At 40.2% G+C, this 20133-nt stretch overlaps 2 protein-coding genes across 3 annotated transcripts; one reads left to right on the forward strand and one right to left on the reverse strand.

The window, feature by feature from the left end:
• Positions 1 to 252: 252 nt before the first annotated feature.
• LOC116607893 (DELTA-alicitoxin-Pse2b) lies at positions 253 to 4484 on the reverse strand. Of its 2 annotated transcripts, none has more exons than XM_048734324.1 (5): positions 4438 to 4484; positions 3104 to 3460; positions 2363 to 2485; positions 1028 to 1198; positions 253 to 548 (listed from the first exon to the last, which is right to left on the reverse strand). In XM_048734324.1, exons 2-5 carry the CDS (start codon positions 3449 to 3451, stop codon positions 375 to 377), a joined length of 816 nt encoding a protein of 271 aa, XP_048590281.1. In that variant the 5' UTR covers positions 3452 to 3460; positions 4438 to 4484; the 3' UTR covers positions 253 to 374. The 2 variants fall into 2 exon arrangements, with proteins under 2 accessions (XP_048590281.1, XP_032225216.2); XM_032369325.2 differs by having other exon boundaries at positions 2207 to 2485.
• A 1937-nt stretch (positions 4485 to 6421) lies between these two features.
• LOC5500949 (epoxide hydrolase 1) lies at positions 6422 to 10711 on the forward strand. The gene is made up of 4 exons (XM_001622273.3): positions 6422 to 7198; positions 7844 to 8013; positions 8672 to 8915; positions 10099 to 10711. The coding sequence occupies exons 1-4, from the start codon at positions 6465 to 6467 to the stop codon at positions 10319 to 10321; spliced, it is 1371 nt and encodes a 456-aa protein (XP_001622323.3). The 5' UTR covers positions 6422 to 6464; the 3' UTR covers positions 10322 to 10711.
• The last annotated feature ends 9422 nt before the right edge of the window (positions 10712 to 20133 follow it).

Consider the following 20133-nt stretch of genomic DNA (forward strand, 5'->3'; position numbering starts at 1 on the left):
GCCCACCTCTTACTTTACCACAAATCTCTTCTCCGATTCCCGATAACCCAAATTCCGTTCCAGGTCACCGAAACCACGTAAAATCAAGGGAATTCTATTCCAATTTTACCCTTTAGGAACTTGTTATTAGCTCACGGTGTGATCTAAATCACTACAAAAAACTTAGCCTCATTTGCAGCCGCTCTCTGTGACGGTCCCAGATTCTCAAGATCACAAAACTGTGATCGTGAACTCTTACCATTATGAGGGTAATAAAATTTGTATTCTCTTTTATTCAAGGTATGCTGCTAATACAGTAATCCCAGAATGCATTGAGTGACTTGCCCAAGTTGCGCGCGCCTAAGACCAATGCAAATACCGCTGTTCAGAGGCTTCTAGTCTGCATACTTCTCATAGTAAGTTTTCAGGTTGACCGTCTTAGTTTTATCCTCAGGCTCGAGGTATTTGAGTGACAAGAGGTCCCAAATTGCGATGAATTTGTACTGAACAGCGGTGGCGTGGTTGTCAGCTTCGTCCTCCGTGAATGTGTTAATCAGCGACTGCGTAACCTTTAAGATATACAAACACTCACTTTTATCGCTTATTACCATGGTTACTCCTTTTATCTCTTATTACCATGGTTACTTACTCCTTTTATCCCTTATTATCATGGTTACTTACTCTTTTTATCTCTTATTACCATGGTTACTTACTCCTTTTATCTCTTATACCATGGTTACTTACTCCTTTTATCCCTTATCACCATGGTTACTTACTCCTTTTATCCCTTATCACCATGGTTACTTACTCCTTTTATCTCTTATTACCATGGTTACTTACTCCTATTATCCCTTATCATCATGGTTACTTACTCCTTTTATCCCTTATTACCATGGTTACTTACTCCTTTTATCCCTTATCACCATGGTTAATTACTCCTTTTATCCCTTATCACCATGGTTTACCCCTTTTATCTCTTATTACCATGGTTATTTACTCCTTTTATCCCTTGTCACCATGGTTACTTACTCCTTTTATCCCTTCTCACCCCTGTTAGAAGCTTGCTCCGCGTGCTCTCCGTGCCACCGCGTATAACCTTCTTCTCGGAGATTTCGAAGTTCGCCGCTTCTTGCTTTTCCTTATTCGTGACTTTGAAGCAAACGTTCATGAAGTCGGCGCTGTTTGATTGCGGAGCCGCCAGCTTTTCACACGCGTAAACCTGTCAATCAAAGCATGGTGACCATAATTACCGCTCGCATGTACTGTCTACTCACTGCTTTCCTTGTTTTAGATGAGTGATTGGGTCAAATGACAAACTAGCAAAACATAGGATTGAGATACACTTGAAGAATGTCAATCAACCACTCCTTTATCATTGTTTACAATTGAAATTGCATCGGTTTATTTGCAAGAAAACTTCTAAATACACCATCAAAGATTAAAGTTTGATACTTTATTAACGATATTTGATTGTTCGTATCTCAGTCACCTGCTTGAATTAGCCGATGGAAAAGAATTCTTTGATGAGTAAGTCGGTATTGTGCGGGAGCGTAAAATGGCGGCGTGATTGGCATTCTTTAATTTAGGGATCAAGGATAAAAATTTCTCTGGGATTTTTCAAAAATTTTGGATCACGGAAGTCTTTATTTATATGGGATGAGGGTCACAATGACACTAAATGTTGGGTTCAATGGTCATCTTTAGCCTGATGTTGCATGGATCAGCTGGTAAAGGTCGCTTGTATATCTCATAGCCTCTTAACCTGGCTACTCTCGGTAAGTCCTAAGCGCTTTGGATCCTTAAGAGAAAAGCGCTATATAAATTTAATTCGTGTGATATCGTAAGATCGTGAAATACTTAGTAAGATTGTGTTGTTCCAGAAAATTTACATATCCCCCCCCCCATTGAAGGGGTTGGAAATTCCAGGGGGGTGGGGGTTAAAACGCCCAGGAATTTCCAGAGGGGAGGGGGGGTAAGATGCCCTTTTTCCTTAACAGTTTCTGTATTTATTTTTTTCCAGGGGGTTGGAAATTCCAGAGGGGTGGGGGTCATACCTCCGACCTCCTCAATAGAGGGGGGGAGGGGTATGGATATTTTTATATTGTGAGATACATCGTAAGATGTATTATCCATATCCTGAAATCATTAATCGTACACATTTTGTGCCCTTTTAGCAGCATTCATATATGCTTGCAATGCAATATATGTTACAATACATGATCCTCACCCTGTAATCACTAGATGTGTATTTACGAGCCTCATCAGCAAAGTAATAGATTTGTAATGATACTCCATAAATCACTTCCTTCACCACGTGCGATCCATATTTTCTCAGGAATGACTTGTACTTTGCCCACGAGGCAGGGCTCCCGGGATTAGAGACCTTACTGGGTAGAGCATCAAAATCGTCACTGAACTCCTCTGTCGGCTCGAAGTTCTTCAGACATCTTGGTATGATCTGTTTGCTCTTGATGTAAGAGTGGTAGTCCATGAGGTACCCGTTCAGCTGGTAAAAAAAATGATAGACATCAACAAGAGATGTCTGTTGGTGAGCTTAGGGCGTGGCAAAAGGGTTCTTTCCTCTGTCAGGGGCGTGGCAAAAGAAAAACGCAGGGCGGGGTCCAGAGTATTAATTAACTTGCCACGGATCAAATCGGAATCCTTGGCTCTGATAATACGTCACCACATCTATCTAGAATGTTTTCCTATCCAAATGCACACATAAATAAACCATCTTCTTATTTACCAATGAAGATGTCGATGTCATCCGGACTCGAAATCATTTTGTCAGATATTCTGCTACCTGTAGCAGAATGACTGGAATGTTATTCTGAACATTCTCTACCAACCATTTCTATTCTAGAATGGTAGGAAAAAAACGCGCCCTAAGATTTAACCAATTAGTAACTCTAAACTATCTTATAGTCCAAGACGGCATTCAAATTCTCCACGTTCTCATCGTGCGAATGAATTGACGGCCGTCTTGCTTTGGAAAATGCTTTTTCCAGTGCTTTGTTAGCAAGTTCACATCTATCTAACATACCGTTAATCCCCTCCATCACCTGATCACATGTTTTCCCTATTTCTGGTCCCCTACAGCGTGTGACACCTCTAATCAATATACCTTATCGGCCGCGCTATTGTGAGATAACGCCTGCAACGTGCTTTCGAACGTGTACGCCAAGTTCACATCTTCCTCTAGGCCGACGGCGAACGCCGTGTTGCTATAGAAATCCTCATTGCTGCCGTAATACGTCTCCGTCTGCCCGGTCCTCCGCTCCTTCGCCGGCTCCTCCACACAATTAATGCTGACGTCATCAAACACTTGTTTTCCTGCACTTCCGGACAGCGGTTTGGCGATGAAGTCGACGCCGTTGAGGTAGTACCCTCGGCCGATTGCTTCGTTACCGTAGGCCGTTGGAAGGAGGCAAAGTGTTACCAATAATGTGAGGAATAGGGCTATGTTCCACATCGTGTTGCTCTACGGCAGATTTGAGACTTTCATCAGTGAAACAATGTGTCAATAGCTTTAACCAGAAAAATAGCGCAACTAAACAATTGAGGATTCAAAGTAAAAAAAAAAAAAAAAAACACCCAGACGTGAAATATACTCTGAAATGGATTCTGTCTGATACATTTCAGCCGTTTTCCTTCAAACTATACAACGTAAACTTCAAGGACGGGAACGTGTGCGCTGAAAACGAGACTATCCTTTTTCGAAGATTCTAGTCACAAAAACGAGTTAATTTTATCAAAACTAGTTTAAAATTGAGAGCAAAGCATGAAAGCTTTTTTGAGGATCACATTCTCCCTGCACTCGCCGATCCAGGGGTGGATCAAGGGCTGGTTGAGTCGGACGATGTATATTCTCTTCTATTGGGGCAATAAACCTCTACATTCTTGTCCCCCTAATTATTATATTTTTGTATGTCTTTTTCCTTGCCCCTGCCCCCCTCCTTCCGCCCCCCTTTCCTCCTAAAAATAATCTAGCTCCTTAAACATACTAATCTAGATATACTGATATATTCCCTTTTTTATCCCCCTTTTTATAGTCCTGCGCCTATCGCTCGCTCAACAAGCTATTTAAGAATTTTCTCTGTCGCGCTTTCTTATGATAACTAAAATTAGAAGATTTTCTCTTGAAAATCTTGAAAAGAAACCTAATATTTCATATTCAGTATTGAAATAATAGCAATTTTTCCCCTTAAGAGGAGGAGAGAGGACACCACAAAATAAAAAATAATAAAATATTAAAAATGAAATAATTGAGCAGAAATTTATATCTTTTTTCGTTTTCTTTCTTCATTCTAGGCTCACCCATCTTTCTATTCCTAAAGTTGGGATGTCCAACCTTAGGGAAAAAAATCAAATTTATAACTTCCATCACCAAAACATAATCCGGTAAATTCAGTTAATTATCAGCTTTTTGATTAAGATACTGTTCTAGTTATAAAATACCTTTCTCGTATCGCTTTCAACCTGTCAAGCGTCCGATGGAATCAAATGGCTGATTAGACTAAACCCACCAGTCACACAGAAAAATTTATTCAATTCAATCAAATATTTAATCTTACCTGGTTTTAGACGGGTGTTTATTTAGTTTAATTTATTGATATCAAGGTCACATGACTTGCTTCTTTCTATTTGTTTATATTTCCATTTCTATTAGGGTATCTATTTAAGGAAATACAATAATATTAAAAAAAATATTTAAAAATCTTTCGTCGCGAATTCTTCCTCGATAGCATGCGTACGGTTTTTCTTATTTTAGTTACTTATTGCACAATTTAAGGCGTTGAAAAGCTATAAAATGGCTCATACTATCAGACGATTGCTACTACAGTAAATGGTTCCCCGAGCGTAGCTTTGAATTTGTGGCCCATTTGGAAGACTACCTCAGGTGGGACGGACGGGAGGGGAAGGAGGGGGGGAGGGGAGGGGGATGCTTGCCCTCCACTTTTTTGAGAGGATGTGTTCTTTTTTTACAGAACGCGCTAAATAGAATTACATGTATACAACGATTGCTTGTTAAATCCATCTAGCGCTTGGGATATAAACGAGAACAGAAATGGAAGGAAAAAATGGTAAAGCCTAAAGCCATAAAAAGTACTGATAAGAAATATAAAAAAGGTACAGCCAATTGCCCGAGGATCGAACCTCCTCAGATCAAATGAACCGAGAGAAAAAATAGACCATACTTCCGGACATACGCTGGAACGCCGTATGGCAGCTAAACTTTACGGCTAGGCTGAAGATTTCGACCCCAGCACTGCTATCTAGTGAACTAGTTCCGTAACCTTAGGTATTACCCACGCATTAATGGGAGGCAATAACCAGGATCCAAGCCCCGTCTTAGTCGGTTACGCCATGCACAGCTCGCTGAGATGTAGATTGAAAAATATCGGGGTCTTTACACCCTGTACACTTGCTTCTCATAGGAGCGTGTTGCTATAGTAGTATGGTAATTTCGTCATCATGCACCGCACGCTTTCACCTAAGTATAATATATTGTGTAGTTCCAGAAAATATCCATCCCCCCCCCTATTGAGGGGGTCGGAGGTATGACCCCCCCACCCCTCTAGAATTTCCAACCCCCTGGAAAAAATAAATACAGTAACTGTTAAGGAAAAAGGACATTTTATCCCTCTGGAAATTACTGGGCGTTTGAACCCCCAACCCCCCTGGAATTTCTAATCCCTCGATGGGAGGGGGGAGGGGGTATGGATATTTTCTGAAACTACACATTGCCCCTTTAGTATTTCGTTCTACTTTGTCGCGCACGTGCATATGTCATCTTTCGTGTCGCCGTCTTTAGCATTTTGTTCTTCTGTGCTCAGCCGCGCACTTGCATATCTTTGGTGCTAAAAAAAGGATACTGAACTATGTTAAAATGTGCGCGACCTAAAAAAGGTTGGTGTGCTCATTTTAGACAAAAAGTGGAATTCTTATTTTTCACTTGCATCACCATCGGGGGGTGTAGGGAGGGTAAAATAAAGGAGTGGCATAGAAAACGATTTGTTTCAATATTTGTTTCAAAGAAACAGTAGAAAACCCTTTGTACAGAAACTTTGTACAATGTATCAGCTTGTACGGTCACCAAATCATTGAAGGGCTACTTAAGGAACTTGCCTGATACCTTTTACAGATTACACTAAATTTTAAAAGCGGGAAGTGCGCGGCAACGACACACTCACACATAAAATCTCGGGCTCTAGGATAGCAGCATTTCATGCTATAACTATCAAACTATACATAATTTTTACTTGGCGATGCCGTTTTGTTCTAGTCACAATTTGAACTTCTGCGAGATATTGGTAGGGGTTTGGGCGTCTATGAAGATGATAGTTTAATGATACAGATTAAAACATCACGAGACATGACTTTACGCATACCTTATGCACGTGTAAAGTAGCGCGCCACTGCTTCTCAAGGCTCCAAAGAACGCCTGCCTGATTTCCACTTCTTGCTCACTTGCTTTCGCGAAAATGGCAGTTACTTGTCCCACGAGTGTCATCATTATTGGTGTCACAGTCAAAGTTTCTATCCTTATAGCTATAGTATACTTCACTCTACCAGCAAAAGTACACCCGCCTGATTATGGTGACGGCTGGTGGGGGAAGGGAGACGCGAAAAAGCCAGATGATCCGACCATTCATGAGCACAAAATATCGATCCACAAAGATGAGCTGGCCGAACTCTGGCAGAGGCTGACGAAAACACGATTCTTCGATACACTTGAGGGTATAGAATGGCAATATGGAACAAACCAAGAGTACATGAGAAGTTTAGTAAAGTATTGGGTGGAAGAATATGATTGGCAGAAACAAGAAAGTCTGTTGAACTCCGAGCCAAACTACTACACTGAAATCGAAGGACTCCGTGTCCATTTCCAGCACATTAAACCGGACATACAGAAAGGGCAAGAAATTATACCCATAGTCCTTATCCACGGCTGGCCAGGGTCCTATTTTGAGTTTTATAAAGCCATCAAGATTCTGAAGGATGCTTCAAAGAAGGGTCCTTTCGCATACGAAATTATCTGTCCGTCCATACCTGGTTATGGATTTTCTGAGGCCTCCCATAAACCGGGCTTTAATCTCTACGCGGCAGCTCGCGTGTTTCATAAGCTTATGGAGCGACTTGGTCACAAAAGTTACTATATCCAAGGAGGCGATTGGGGCTCTATGATAGGACGGTGTATGGCACAAATTGCACCAAGGTTAGGTTTCAATCTTTTAAGAGGTTCGCTGTGTCTACTTGCACGGCATCCGGTAAAGGAGGAAAAAAAAAAAACTAGCTGCACGGCTGTCCCCCATTTTCTCGATTTTTAGCCTAAATAACAAGTTTCTGGGTTTGAAACACTTCTACGATTATTAAGAACAGCCAAGAGAAAACTGGAGACAGCCGTGCAGCTAGTTTTTTTTCCTCAGTTACCAGAAGCCGTGCAAGTAGACACAGCGTTAAAGGTTAGGGTACAGTTTCAGTTTTATGACACTGTAGTTTTGTTTTTGTTTTAAAACTCCCTTTATTTTGTAAAATATAACTTACCCAGCATTGTTTGAGGCGTACTGAAAATTAGTGGCTCTTGAGGGACCCTTTAGAGAATTTTATTTTCAGTAGGGGGCTGATTTAAATAATTTCACATCCATCCTTCTCCCCTGTTAAATAATTTATACCCTCTAAGTGTGCAATAGAAGGGGCAGGTGAATAAATTGGTATCTCTACCGTTCCACAACTTGGGAAAAATATACGAATGTTAAAATTCAGCTCTAAAAAGGCTGAAATATCTACATCGAGAGCTTGGAGGAGCTTTATTCCAAATGTTGTGGCTGAATTGACCAAGCTAGTAGTTCTTCTTTTTCAGCTGTGTTCGTGGACTCCATATAAACATGATCGGTATGATTGCACCCAGAGGGATCTGGTCATACATACTTGGCTATTTCACATTACCAGCAAAAGAGCACCAGAAGATCTTCCCTTTGATGGATTTTTATATTTACATTCTCAGAGAATCTGGGTATATGCATCTGCAAGGTAGGTTCAGCTGTCATTTAGCACTGGAAATTACTCTGTTTCTATAGGTTTATAAATCTGTAACTAAATTTCAGTCACACAGTGAGACTGTGCTTTAGACAAATGCCTTTTATGTCTCTAGAGATAAGCAATTTCGCCCACTCCTACTTTTTACATTCAAGTTCATTTTTTCACCATCCCTGAACTCAAGTTCCTTAAATTGTTTGGGAATAGTGAGTTTAAGTCAGTCCATTTTTTTCTGGGTGGATTATGTTCCTTTTTGACTATGGGATATTACTTAATACCAATATTCGAAAACAAACAATTTCCAAAGCAATATGCTCCTGTGAAGATATAAGATATTTTGGTTATCAAGTTGACTTTGATTGAGACCTTTGTTATTAGAATTAGAAATTTTTGGATGGATTGACCTTACCTAAGGATGCCAATTTAGATTAAAAAATTCTTCAAAGTCAGTAAATTACTGTTCTAGACTGCACCCAGACTGCACCTTTCATTAATCTCTAAACACACCCCTAGAAGAAATGTCGTGCTAAATGGTCAAACAATCTCCCCCCCCCCCCACCACCACCATCCCTTTTCAAAATCCTGACTATAGTCTTGGTTCAGTGGCCCAGTGGTATTGTGAGGTTCAATTGATGTTGTGCTTTTTTCTCAGCCACTCGGCCAGACACTGTTGGTGCAGGTCTTAATGACTCCCCCGCCGGCCTTGCATCATATATCATAGAGAAGTTTTCAGTATGGAGTGGTTGCCATACCAACCAATCAGCCCAGTGCTTGGAGTCTCGTTTCACTAAAGACGAGTTGCTGACAAATGTTATGATTTACTGGTTGACTAACTCCATCACCTCATCCATGAGATTTTACAAGGAGAATTGTTTAACAGCCCATGATGTTAATGCGTAAGTTTCACTCTTTTTTGCTAAGAAACAATAAATCAATTGCTTTCTTGACAACCAAGTAATTCATTATGGGTAAGGTGAGACAATATTTAGCACATGCACACACAGTATGTCAACATAGGGGGCCTTTCACCACAGGTTGCCCAGTGTGTTAGCATGTCAACATAGGGGGCCTCTCACCACAGGTTGCCCAGTGTGTTAGCCTGTCAACATAGGGGGCCTCTAACCACTGTGTTAGCATGTCAATATAGGGTGCCTCACACCACAGGTGGCCCAGTGTTCTAGCATATCAACATAGGGGGCCTCTAACCACAGGTTGCCCAGTGTGCTAGCCTGTCAACATAAGGAGCTTACCACCACAGGTTGCCCAGTGTGTTAGCATGTCAACATAGGGGGCCTCTCATCACAGGTTTCCCAGTATGTTATCATGTCAACATAGGGGGCCTTTCACCACAGGTTTCCCAGTATGTTATCATGTCAACATAGGGGGCCTTTCACCACAGGTTTCCCACTATGTTATCATGTCAACATAGGGGGCCTCTCACCACAGGTTTCCCAGTGTGTTAGCATGTCAACATAAGGGGCTTACCACCACAGGTTGCCCAGTGTGTTAGCATGTCAATGTAGGGGGCCTCTCACCACAGGTTGCCCAGTGTGTTAGCATGTCAACATAGGGGGCTTACCACCACAGGTTGCCCAGTGTGTTAGCATGTCAACGTAGGGGGCCTCTCACCACAGGTAGCCCAGTGTGCTAGCCTGTCAACATAAGGAGCTTACCACCACAGGTTGCCCAGTGTGTTAGCATGTCAACGTAGGGGGCCTCTCACCACAGGTTGCCCAGTGTGCTAGCCTGTCAACATAAGGGGCTTACCACCACAGGTTGCCCAGTGTGTTAGCATGTCAACATAGGGGGCCTCTCACCACAGGTTGCCCAGTGTGCTAGCCTGCCAACATAAGGAGCTTACCACCACAGGTTGCCCAGTGTGTTAGCATGTCAACATAGGGTCCCTCTCACCACAGGTTGCCCAGTGTGCTAGCCTGTCAACATAAGGAGCTTACCACCACAGGTTGCCCAGTGTGTTAGCATGTCAACATAGGGGGCCTCTCACCACAGGTTGCCCAGTGTGCTAGCCTGTCAACATAAGGAGCTTACCACCACAGGTTGCCTTCTTTTCCTCCTCAGAATCCAAGAGGTAGTCCCTGTGGGATTAGCTGACTTTCCTGATGAGATCATCCACCTACCACAGCCTTGGCTCAGTGCAACATTCATCGATATCATACAGCACACGGAAATGCCTCATGGAGGGCACTTTGCTGCCCTTCAGGAGCCTGAGCTTCTAGCACAGGACGTCATGGAGTTTGTTAGAAAGGTGGAGACAAGGAAATCAAGTAAGGAGGAATTGTAGGATAATGTGTTGTTAGTGTATCATCAGGGAACCTGATTAATCTCACTGCTATTGCAAAATAGTTACAGCTTTGGTTTTTAAAGTAGTCATGATTTAAAAATGGGCTTAGATCTAGATTATTAAGAATAATTTATTAAGTAGTAAAATACGCCGCCATTTAACGCTCACGCCTTTCTCAAGATTTAAATAACACATAACTGTCAACCCAACTTGGACAGGAATATTGTGAAAAAGGGTAAAATAATTACTTACAGTAAATATGTCAAACAAACCAAAGAGAGCCAATGCGGGTGAATACAGAGAATGTATGAACATTCTCACAAAAATTAGGCTTCTAATGAAGTCCAAAATCTTGTGATACCTGCCTAATGTGGGTGTTTTGACAGCTAAGATAACAAAAAGTAGTAGCTTATAAGCGTTAATTTCCCATTTATTCTCTTTTCCTTCCACTATTCCCATCTCGCTCTTTTAGTTAAACGTAATTTCTTCAAAGAGCACGAGGACTTATGTTCTTCCGTCTCTCTATACTACTATAACCCTTAGGCAATTAACCTGAGCTTTTTTTCTAAAGTCTAAATAACAGATGTTTGTGTAGAGTAAATAAGGTAGCAAAATAACTCATGTTACAATAATTTAGTAAAATTTTGAAATATAGTTCAAATAAATTCCCATAATTATCGTTTATGCTATTCGTTAATTTAAGTTGAATATTGTTATGAAACAATGAAAAATCTACATTGCTACATTACCGCTATAACCCTTAGGCAAATTTACCTTAGCTTTTTTCTAAAGTCTAAATAACAGATATTTGTGTAGAGTAAATAAGGTAGCAAAATAACTCATGTTACAATAATTTAGTAAAATTTAAAAAAAGTTAAAATAAATTGCCACAATTATCGTTTATGCTATTCGTTTATTTAAGTCGATTTTGTTATAAAACAATGAAAAATCTACTTTGCTGCCCTTCTTGTTTGTCGTGGTTTGTCGTCAAGTTCATTTTCAATTTCTTTCTCACAATAAGGTTTTTTTTTAATTTTCCTTTTTTCATAATAAGCAAATGAAAAAATACTGCTTTTAAACGTCTTCTGGATTTTAGGATATATTTGTCCTGTAAAAGCCATTACTTTTATCTCTGAACTTGTCGCAAATACCTACAACTCTTGACTTCATCCATTGCTTCTCCTAACGAGGGTGCATTCTCCGCCTGAACTGGTTTAGCAGGTTTATTTTCCCGCCTAAAATCCTCAATTTGCATCTTGGCGTTTTTCACGATTCTATCAGTATCCTCGAGCTTCCTCCTTAAAGCTGGAGACAGTGGCGGTGTCCTTGATGATAGCTCGTAACAGCTATGTCTGCCTGTGCCGTGGACAGGTCTGTCCTGTGTTGTCAGTCTCTCCAAGGAATTAAAACTCGAAGTTCTTGTTATTGCTCGTCGTGTTTGAAATATTGGCGAAGATGGTGCACTTTTGCTGCGGTATTCTTTTACATCCGGGGGATTCAGCATTATGTTTCCCATTTTTCTCCGGATTTCGGGCAAAGTTCCTACCTTTGATAGCTCATATGTGTAGTCAAGTGGGTCTGAGAACTTTTTCTTCCTCCCATGTTTTACCGTGACCTCACCACCCCCGTGAAGCCTTTGATATGTTGTCTTCATTGTCAAGTGTTCATTGGCGTTTGGTACATTTGAACTCACCGACAGTTTCCTCCGTTCAGACAATAACGCAGTGGAACGTCCTCGGTTCATTATAGCACCCTGAAACCCACTTTTATCATCAAGTCGTTGACAGTATCAGTGTCTGTATGCCCTTAAGTCATTAGTATTCGCCACAAGCCTCACTGCCTCCCTTTTTAAATAATGTTGTTGTGATTTCCGTTTTAAAACCCTTTAGCATGAACGACACCGGCTTAAAGCCAAGTTCAAAATTGCTTATCTTGTTAATTGTTACCTTCCCCTGTTGCATGCTACGATTTTATCCTTGAAAGTCGCCTAAGAGCACTTGGTGGGAAGATTACGTATGCAAAGTAGAATTTAGTGTGTTTATGAAGTCTGCCTCAGCTGATCCAATAAATACAGCTGTACCGTCCTACGCCAACCCTTTTCTTTCGCACACCACTCGTATTACCTCCTACACCATTCCATTTTAGTATTTATTCCGGCTACTCTATAAAAAACGGGAATGAAAACATGATTTGTATACTATGACCAGCTATTAAGAAACCACCCCTCGCAAATTTCTGTGAATACTTTTCACTCATTTTAACCTGTCATAAAATAAAATTTCATGAAATTTATGATTTGTAGGAATTTGAAGGAGCAATTTATCGCTTTTTTCTTGAATTCTTAGCGTATCCGGTTAAAGGAAACCTATTTTCGTTGTCTTAAATTACGTACTGTTCTTGTGTCTGAAAGTCTGAACATTAAGATAATTTCGGATGGTAATACCTGTCTATGCAAAATGCATGTAACATGAATGGAATTGAAGTGTCGTGAATGACAACATGTTTACCTAAGTATCAAGTTCTTTTATTACTTTTTAAGTTCAAAAACAATTTAGAAGATAATTATTTTTCGTGCAAAATTCATTTTTCTCTAAACAATCCATCTTATGTAAACTAAAAAGGAAACATCGCTTCAAATTGAAATAAAAGAGAAACCGGGGTGATTAATTGTAGCTGCTAGCTTTATCTGTTTTGTTATTAGTGCGGTCTTGACGGCTTGTCGCTGCCAACAATTCAAAGTGAGAAAAAAAGATTATTTATTCTTGTATTTTCGCCTAATTTGTGTGTTTTTCGCATAATGATTAGATTATTCTTGCCTGTTCTCACTCTCGCTCTCGGTGATAAATATCTAAAAGAAAAAAGACAATGCACCAAAACCTGGTATCCGACTCTGCCAAAACTTCGTCTTTTATAAGACTTCTTCAGGGCTGTCTGGTTTACGATCACGACTATTTGGGCCTCGTTTTAAAGGAAAAAAAAAAGAAATATAATCTACGGCTGGCCCTACGCGATAAACCGGTTAACCTTTGGATGGTTTTCTACGTAGCCAATTTTTTCCCGCGTAAAGCCTTTTTTTCTGTTAGACAGAAGTCTCCCTCTGAGAGAGGTAACGGAAGGAAATGTATAATAACGCACGAAGCCTCTCTAATGGTCCAGTTTCGAATTCCTATGTACCCGCTGGCCATAGACACTAAGGACGCATAATACAGCGCGAGCCTCGGTTTCAGGCGAACTGTTCGCAAATACATGCGTTCTTAGTCTGTTTGTCCAGCGGGCATAGCAGAATTTGAATGGATAACAAAGAACCCAATTTATTTTTCATGTTTTCTCTTTTCTCCTAACGTCTGGCTCGTTTGAAATAGCAAAGGAATAACAAACTACAACATCAACAACAGGAGCAGAAACAATTCTAGCAACAACAACCACTAAACAACAATAGCAACGTAATCATCAACAGAACCAACGACAACACTAGCAACAGCAATAACAACATTTTAAACAACAACATAATTATCAATAACAACAGCAACAACAACAACACTAGCAACAGCAATAACAACATTTTAAACAACAACATAATTATCAATAACAACAGCAACAACAACAACACTAGCAACAGCAATAACAACATTTTAAACAACAACATAATTATCAATAACAACAGCAACAACAACAACAACACTAGCAACTACTTTTGATAGCAGCAACAATTGTTCGCACATTGACATCAATAACAACATTGATAACAACGACAATCGTTTGCACAATAATAGCAGAGAAGTATGGAATGAAAGAACACGATATTTTGTCATTTATTTATTGTTTACATAGCATCGCACTATTTGTTTTTGAAAGGAGTTAGAGTAAATCGCTGTCTTTGTGTCTAAGATATCGGCATTTCCTAGCATCGTCCATCATTTCCGCTAAAGACTTTCCATTTTTTAGAGCATCCGTAGTTCGCCCCATTCCTTCTCGACCCACAGGCTTTTTACGACTATTCTGATGATCTCGCAACATCTTATTAGCATTCACTACTTGACTTAGTCCCCTAATACCCTGCAGGCCTCGTACGACCGAGCGGAGTTCCAGGGGCCTTGGAGAAGAGCTGTCCTGCGGTTTTCGCCTCGGAGCATGCTCAGAAGCCATTATCTGGCGAATGTAGCTTACGGTTGGCTTTGAAATCTCTGAAAGTCTCTCCTTTGATATTTGTTTAATTTTTACTTCTTTCTCTTTTTCTTTCGATTTATTTTGCGAGACTGCAGCTAGAACTACGCTTCTGAAACTTGTCAGCTTGGTGTGTATATGGCTGTTTTGGTTATTTGGACTACTGGGAGTCGGACTGGGATTGTTGACATTTCTCAGTCTGGCTAGATCCATTTCTCGCAGAATTTTCCACCCTTTCGAATTGGGCTTTCTAACCTCTGAAACTGATGCTGGCATTAAGAAATCATTTCTATTTGTTTGAATGTCGCTTTCCGTCGTACAGCTTTCCGCTGCATCTATATTTACACCACTTTCCGACGCATCTTTACATATATTGCCCATACCGCATGATGACGTCAGGGCTGGCAAATAAACCTGTGAACCCCTTTTAGTGTTAATGTCAATCCAAGCGTTGCCATAGTTATTAAGTAGTAGATCGCTCTCGGTTGTTTGTGATTTTGAGTCAATTGTTGAGTCGTCGCTAAAAGATTTCCTTCCTGCTTGGGAAACTATTTCATCGATTGTTTGACTCCTTTTTCGTTGCGTTTGAATTGTATCTTCATTATTCAAATTCGCGCCTAACACACAAGTAGAAAGCGACCTTACTGTCTTTTTATTTATTGATTTTAATCTTGGTTTTTCGAGAACCGTTCTTGTTATGTCGCTTACTGATTTTATCACTTCATTTTTGTCTAAATTTCCCATGCTTTCTTCTACAAATCCATCGTTTTTACTAAGGTTTCTCGCCAGAAGGCTAAACCGCCTGATCTTTTTCTCATTTTCTTTCGTCTGCGCTTTCTCATCTGCATAAACGTTGTTAATGCCCGCAATGTGTCTACCAGAAGTCTCACTTTCCGCTTTTTCCGTCCGCCTTTGTTTACTAAACTCTCGCATTTTCTCATTCAGCTCGCTAAGTGATGACTCGCTGTTTGTTTTTCCTGTTTTGTAAAATTTATCTCTTTGATTTGATATCGCGATCTTGTACTCCAATAAACTGTCCTTTTTATTTACAAATTCTCTAACATCCAAACAAATTTGTCTATCAATTCGCTGTTCACTGCTTTGCAGCTTGCCGTTTTTTGAGTCGAAAGAGTTCGAGGTCTCAACAAACAAACTGGATTTAATAGATTGTTTTCGAGTAGGATAGGCTTGAACAAACGGTAAAGATTTCTCTTCCGTTGACAACGATCGTCGAGTTGTGGAAGAAAGTTGTTTACCATTTAGCTGCGTTGGATCACTCAATTGACGAAAAGACGTCTCCCCATAAGTACTACGCTTCCTTTCACTCGACGAAGTCGATATTTTCCTCATATTTACCGAGAAGCCGCTGGCCGTAGAAAGACTACTCTTCCTTTTTGGGAAAACCGACTCCTTCGCTTCCAATGAACTATTAGCGCTCTCCTCGCTTAGACTTCTCGCAAGGACATTTTGCGTGTTTGTAATTTCTTCTAGCTTTTTCTCCTGTTCTTTTTCATAAACTTCCAGTTGCTTTTGTAAGCGATGTCTTTGGTGTCTCAATGTTTTTGTAACAGATTTCATGTATTTGCTTTCGCTGCTATTGCTTGCCATGACGTCCACTTTAAATTCGTAGATACAGCTTACTCAATAGAAATGATGATTAATTGCATTTTTTTTTTCGCCGAAAGAGGTTGTAGATTCTTGCGGCATCCATGCCAACTATTTGTGTTAAAATGTTTGCATTTTGTGTAGTACTTGTATCACAGCTTGAATCATGCGACCCATCAAGAAAGGCGAATTTTATGTGAATTTAAATTCCCTTTTTCGCCATCTGCTTATTTCATTAGTCTCCAGTTTTAGCTTCATTTTGGCTATTTCGGTTCAGTTAAAAAATTCTCTTTGAAGCCTTCAAGTGATTAGCAAGTACGTGTTACATTATGCCGGCGTTCTTGCGTTTTGAATTTTTCAAATACTTATCAATTCTCAATCGCTATGTTTTGCCACCCCAAATTAATACAAAGTACAGAAATTTCTTATGCACAATATAATTACGAAACAATATCCCGCTAAGCTACCGGTAATTTTTCTATTCATCTCGAGATGTTCAGTTATTGGAAAACATGAATGACTCACAAATGAAATATCATCACGCGCAAAGTATACATCCATTAATTAAGAAATATTCAAAACGCTTTTTCTATGCTGAATATAATAACTTTGAGGGTATTTTTACTGTAATTATGATAAGATGGATCAGTTAAGTTGTAAGCTTTATAATTAGACTTTCATATCTCTTCAAGGAAGCTGATAAAGATTTTGATAAAGGAGAGTCGTGTCGCATAATCATACCCTTTTAGAATAAAATTTTAGAAACAACAGACTGTACACAAATTGTACATGAAAATTAACGGATCCATAATTGTTCTCCATTTGCACATAATTGAAAAGTTCAAAAGAATCACATTGCCTCGTTTTCATGTTCACTAGCCTTTTTTGCGGGAATTTAGCAGCGCAAGGCCCGCTGGGAGTGACTGAGTCTTGTATGTGGGAAGCCTGTAGCGCAGTTAGCAGAGCGTTGCTCTGTAGTTTTCCTGTCTCTTTATGAGTTTATCCTTGCTCTGAGCTTTTCCATGGTTTCTATGGTTTTTATCCATCCGATAAAAAACGGTTTTGATATCTTGCAATTCGACGCGCGCTACAGTGGCCACCTTGAAAAATTTCGTAAGTAGCCAATAGGAATGCGAGAATACTGTCTGATTGACATGAAATTAACTAGCCAACCGATAACGGATGACGGAACTATCTTAGTCATCAAGCTCGTTTTTATTAAAACTACGATTTTTGGGTAGTTTTTGTTGTTTTTTTTTTTAACTATTTTACAAACAACTCGGCAACGGTAACGCTTCGTACTCTGAGTTCCTTAGTCAGACATGAGTCGTATGGCGAAAGCATATTACATTTCCAAGTGCCTTCAACGGGCACGACCACTTTATAACCTCCTCCACACAGCATCTCGAATTTTTTTTTTTTTTTTACTTTTTCTATATTTTTATAAATTGGGGTGCTTGTAGTACTATTCATGGAAGAGAAGGGACAGACGGCGAGTACGGTCCCTCCTTCCTCCCTACCAGGCCCCGCTCTTTCTTGATCACGCAACAGGAAGCCCGAGATGGAAAAAAAGCCATTTTTCCAATAAAAGACCCAAAACACTCGAGACGGCTGCGGAGAAGGATAGTTATAACCGTGCCCTCGACATTCAACATCTCACCTTATATTCATTTATTTTTCACCCACAATCCTGATTTGTGTCCGGAATGAAAGACTTTTCATATTGACAGAAATTTGACAAGACGGAGAAAGGCCACTCTTTAACTTTTTCGCCACTTATAAAAAGAAACGACGTCTCGCGTTTAGAACTTTCAAAGCAATTATTTGTCTAGACGAAAAGTACATAGATAAATGCAATATTATAAAATTGAAGAATGGGACTAATTTAACCACTCAATTCACAGCTGAGGTAAATTCAGAATAATACAAGTGTTGACTAAAGGTCTTTTGAGTCCCCTTTATTGCTGTGACAACGTCAACATGGGGCTCATTTGCATATAGCAGGTGCATTATATTTGTCAAACTCTTAAAACTTAACTCGGAAGAAAAACATAAAGGCTGAGTTCCGACTTTTAATTCAGGAAGTAACAAAGTGTTTACCAAGACAGTCGCGTGTAGATAAAGCGTTTCTCTAGTTCAAAGTTGTTATTGTATCTTTTTGTTTACCGGTGAGTGCGCAACAAGAAAGAACACTTTTCAATGCAGTGTGATGTTTAAACATTGCTTCTTTAATATTGTGGTGGGTAGACGTTTCAGTACGACTATCGATGGGCAAGTCGTGAAGATTTAGCAGTGACTTAAATGGGAATACGAGAAATGGAAAACCGTGCCTTGAAAAAAGAAAACTTGCGAAGAGGCACTAGTGGGAAAACAGGAGGCTTGTCCAGTGTCTCGCTACAGCTGAAGGAAATTCAGGACGTCCTAAAAAACTTTACCGAGGATTGTAATGCTGACAAAGCTAGTGAGGAGAAAGCCAAATTAATACCACGTCCGTCGATACACAATACGAAGAAATCTTTGGGAAGAGCTCACGCTTCACCAGAGAGTATCTCAAACGGCGGCGAAAATATCTTGACCAAACAACTTCCAATGTTAAAAGAAAGAAAGAGGTTAGATAAAATTGACACTTGTGAAGGAAAGATTGAACAATGGAATGGATTCCCGATAAGTGGGAATTATGGAGATTTGCCAGGAAGAGAGAAGGGAAGGCATAAAAGGCTCCAGCGTTCCAAGACTTTACCATTTCCAGCAATCCAACCAACACGTAGAACAGAGCGCGACATTTTTGGAAAGAACGACTTGGTTTATTCAGAGATACCCTCTAACCACTCAGTTATTAGCGCAAAAAAATCACACACTTTGCAACACGGTCGGCGATATGTAGGCCGCAGCTTGTCCACCCCACTCAAATCAGGCGACTTGGAATTTTCTTGTCGGACCGACCTTCCGGAAACTTTTGTCGCAAATGGTAGCCATACTTTCTTACGCAGGAGAAAATCAAGTGGTCAAAATTTCGGTGATGGTGCTTTTTTGACAAAACCGGTAGCGCAGGCAAATGCAGATTTTGTTCTCACAGAGGTCGCTAAAGCTCAGAGGTATAAGAAAAGGTCGCCTACAGGAATTGAGAGATGCAGAAAAGAAGCCGGTGGTTCCAAAGATGGTGAGGATAGAGGAGAGACTAATAGACAACAGAACCAGATAACAAAAGGATTTCAAGGTCGCTCAGATGTACGCAAAAGAGACTTTGAAAACGCGCGGAAGTTTCAGCAAAGGTCACCGACAGAAGTAGAACGTTTGGAAAAACTTAAAATGCCGGATTCTATCAATAATAACACTGAGGTGTTCCGCAATGTTTTTCTTGGAAATGAAGCTCATTCTGAGTACGAAAGATATGCAAGACGATCACCTAATAAGGAAATCAAACAAAGACAATTCCGAGAACCAACTGCAAAAGTTATCAAAGAGTTGTCAGTTGATTCCGAGAATTCGTTTCGCGAAAGCAAAAGGTGCTCTCATAGAGAGAGCAATCTGGGGTATGTCCCAGAATACCATGAATTTCAGGAATTCCAAGAATCATCTGAGTCTTCTGTTTCCGAGAATTCTGAAGTGGAGGTTGCTGCCGCTGCATCCGAACAGCGAACTGAACCAGGAATAAGGAACGTGCGGTTTTCCCGTTACTCGATGATTAGCCCTGACGGTAATCGGATTTAATAATAGCCATCCATACCTAGCGCTGGTGCACAATCGCGTCCAGTGTGCGATGTTACCGTTATTCAAACATTAGCCCTGCAAGTAAAGTCAGTATAGATAGAATAGGATGTAAGGGAGATGGAGAAAAGTCTCAGGACTTACTTCTACCTCAAATTCTTTTCACTAGCAAAGGAAGCGCAGACGATAAGCAAAAGCGTAAGATATTCACTGCGCGTGCGAAGATCGGTCTGAATGAGACGCAAGTGGGGAAAGAATGGGTGAAACGGTTTCTTATTTTCTTACCTTTCTGTCTCCGCTTACCTCACTTTCATATGATTTTCACAACTCGAAAA

Source organism: Nematostella vectensis, chromosome 11 (genome assembly GCF_932526225.1).
Source record: "Nematostella vectensis chromosome 11, jaNemVect1.1, whole genome shotgun sequence".
Classification (NCBI taxonomy): domain Eukaryota; kingdom Metazoa; phylum Cnidaria; class Anthozoa; order Actiniaria; family Edwardsiidae; genus Nematostella; species Nematostella vectensis.

Bases quoted from the DNA above. Each gene is read 5' to 3' on its own strand.
- LOC116607893 (XM_032369325.2), bottom strand. From the start codon at position 3,451: ATGTGGAACATAGCCCTATTCCTCACATTATTGGTAACACTTTGCCTC. The intron at 2,486-3,103 runs GTATATTGATTA...TTTTTTTACCAG, and splicing joins ACAATAGCGCGGCCGATAAG to CTGAACGGGTACCTCATGGA. The intron at 549-1,027 runs GTGAGAAGGGAT...TATATCTTAAAG, and splicing joins GGAGCAAGCTTCTAACAGGG to GTTACGCAGTCGCTGATTAA.
- LOC5500949 (XM_001622273.3), top strand. From the start codon at position 6,465: ATGGCAGTTACTTGTCCCACGAGTGTCATCATTATTGGTGTCACAGTC. The intron at 8,014-8,671 runs GTAGGTTCAGCT...CTTTTTTCTCAG, and splicing joins TGGGTATATGCATCTGCAAG to CCACTCGGCCAGACACTGTT. The intron at 8,916-10,098 runs GTAAGTTTCACT...TTTCCTCCTCAG, and splicing joins ACAGCCCATGATGTTAATGC to AATCCAAGAGGTAGTCCCTG.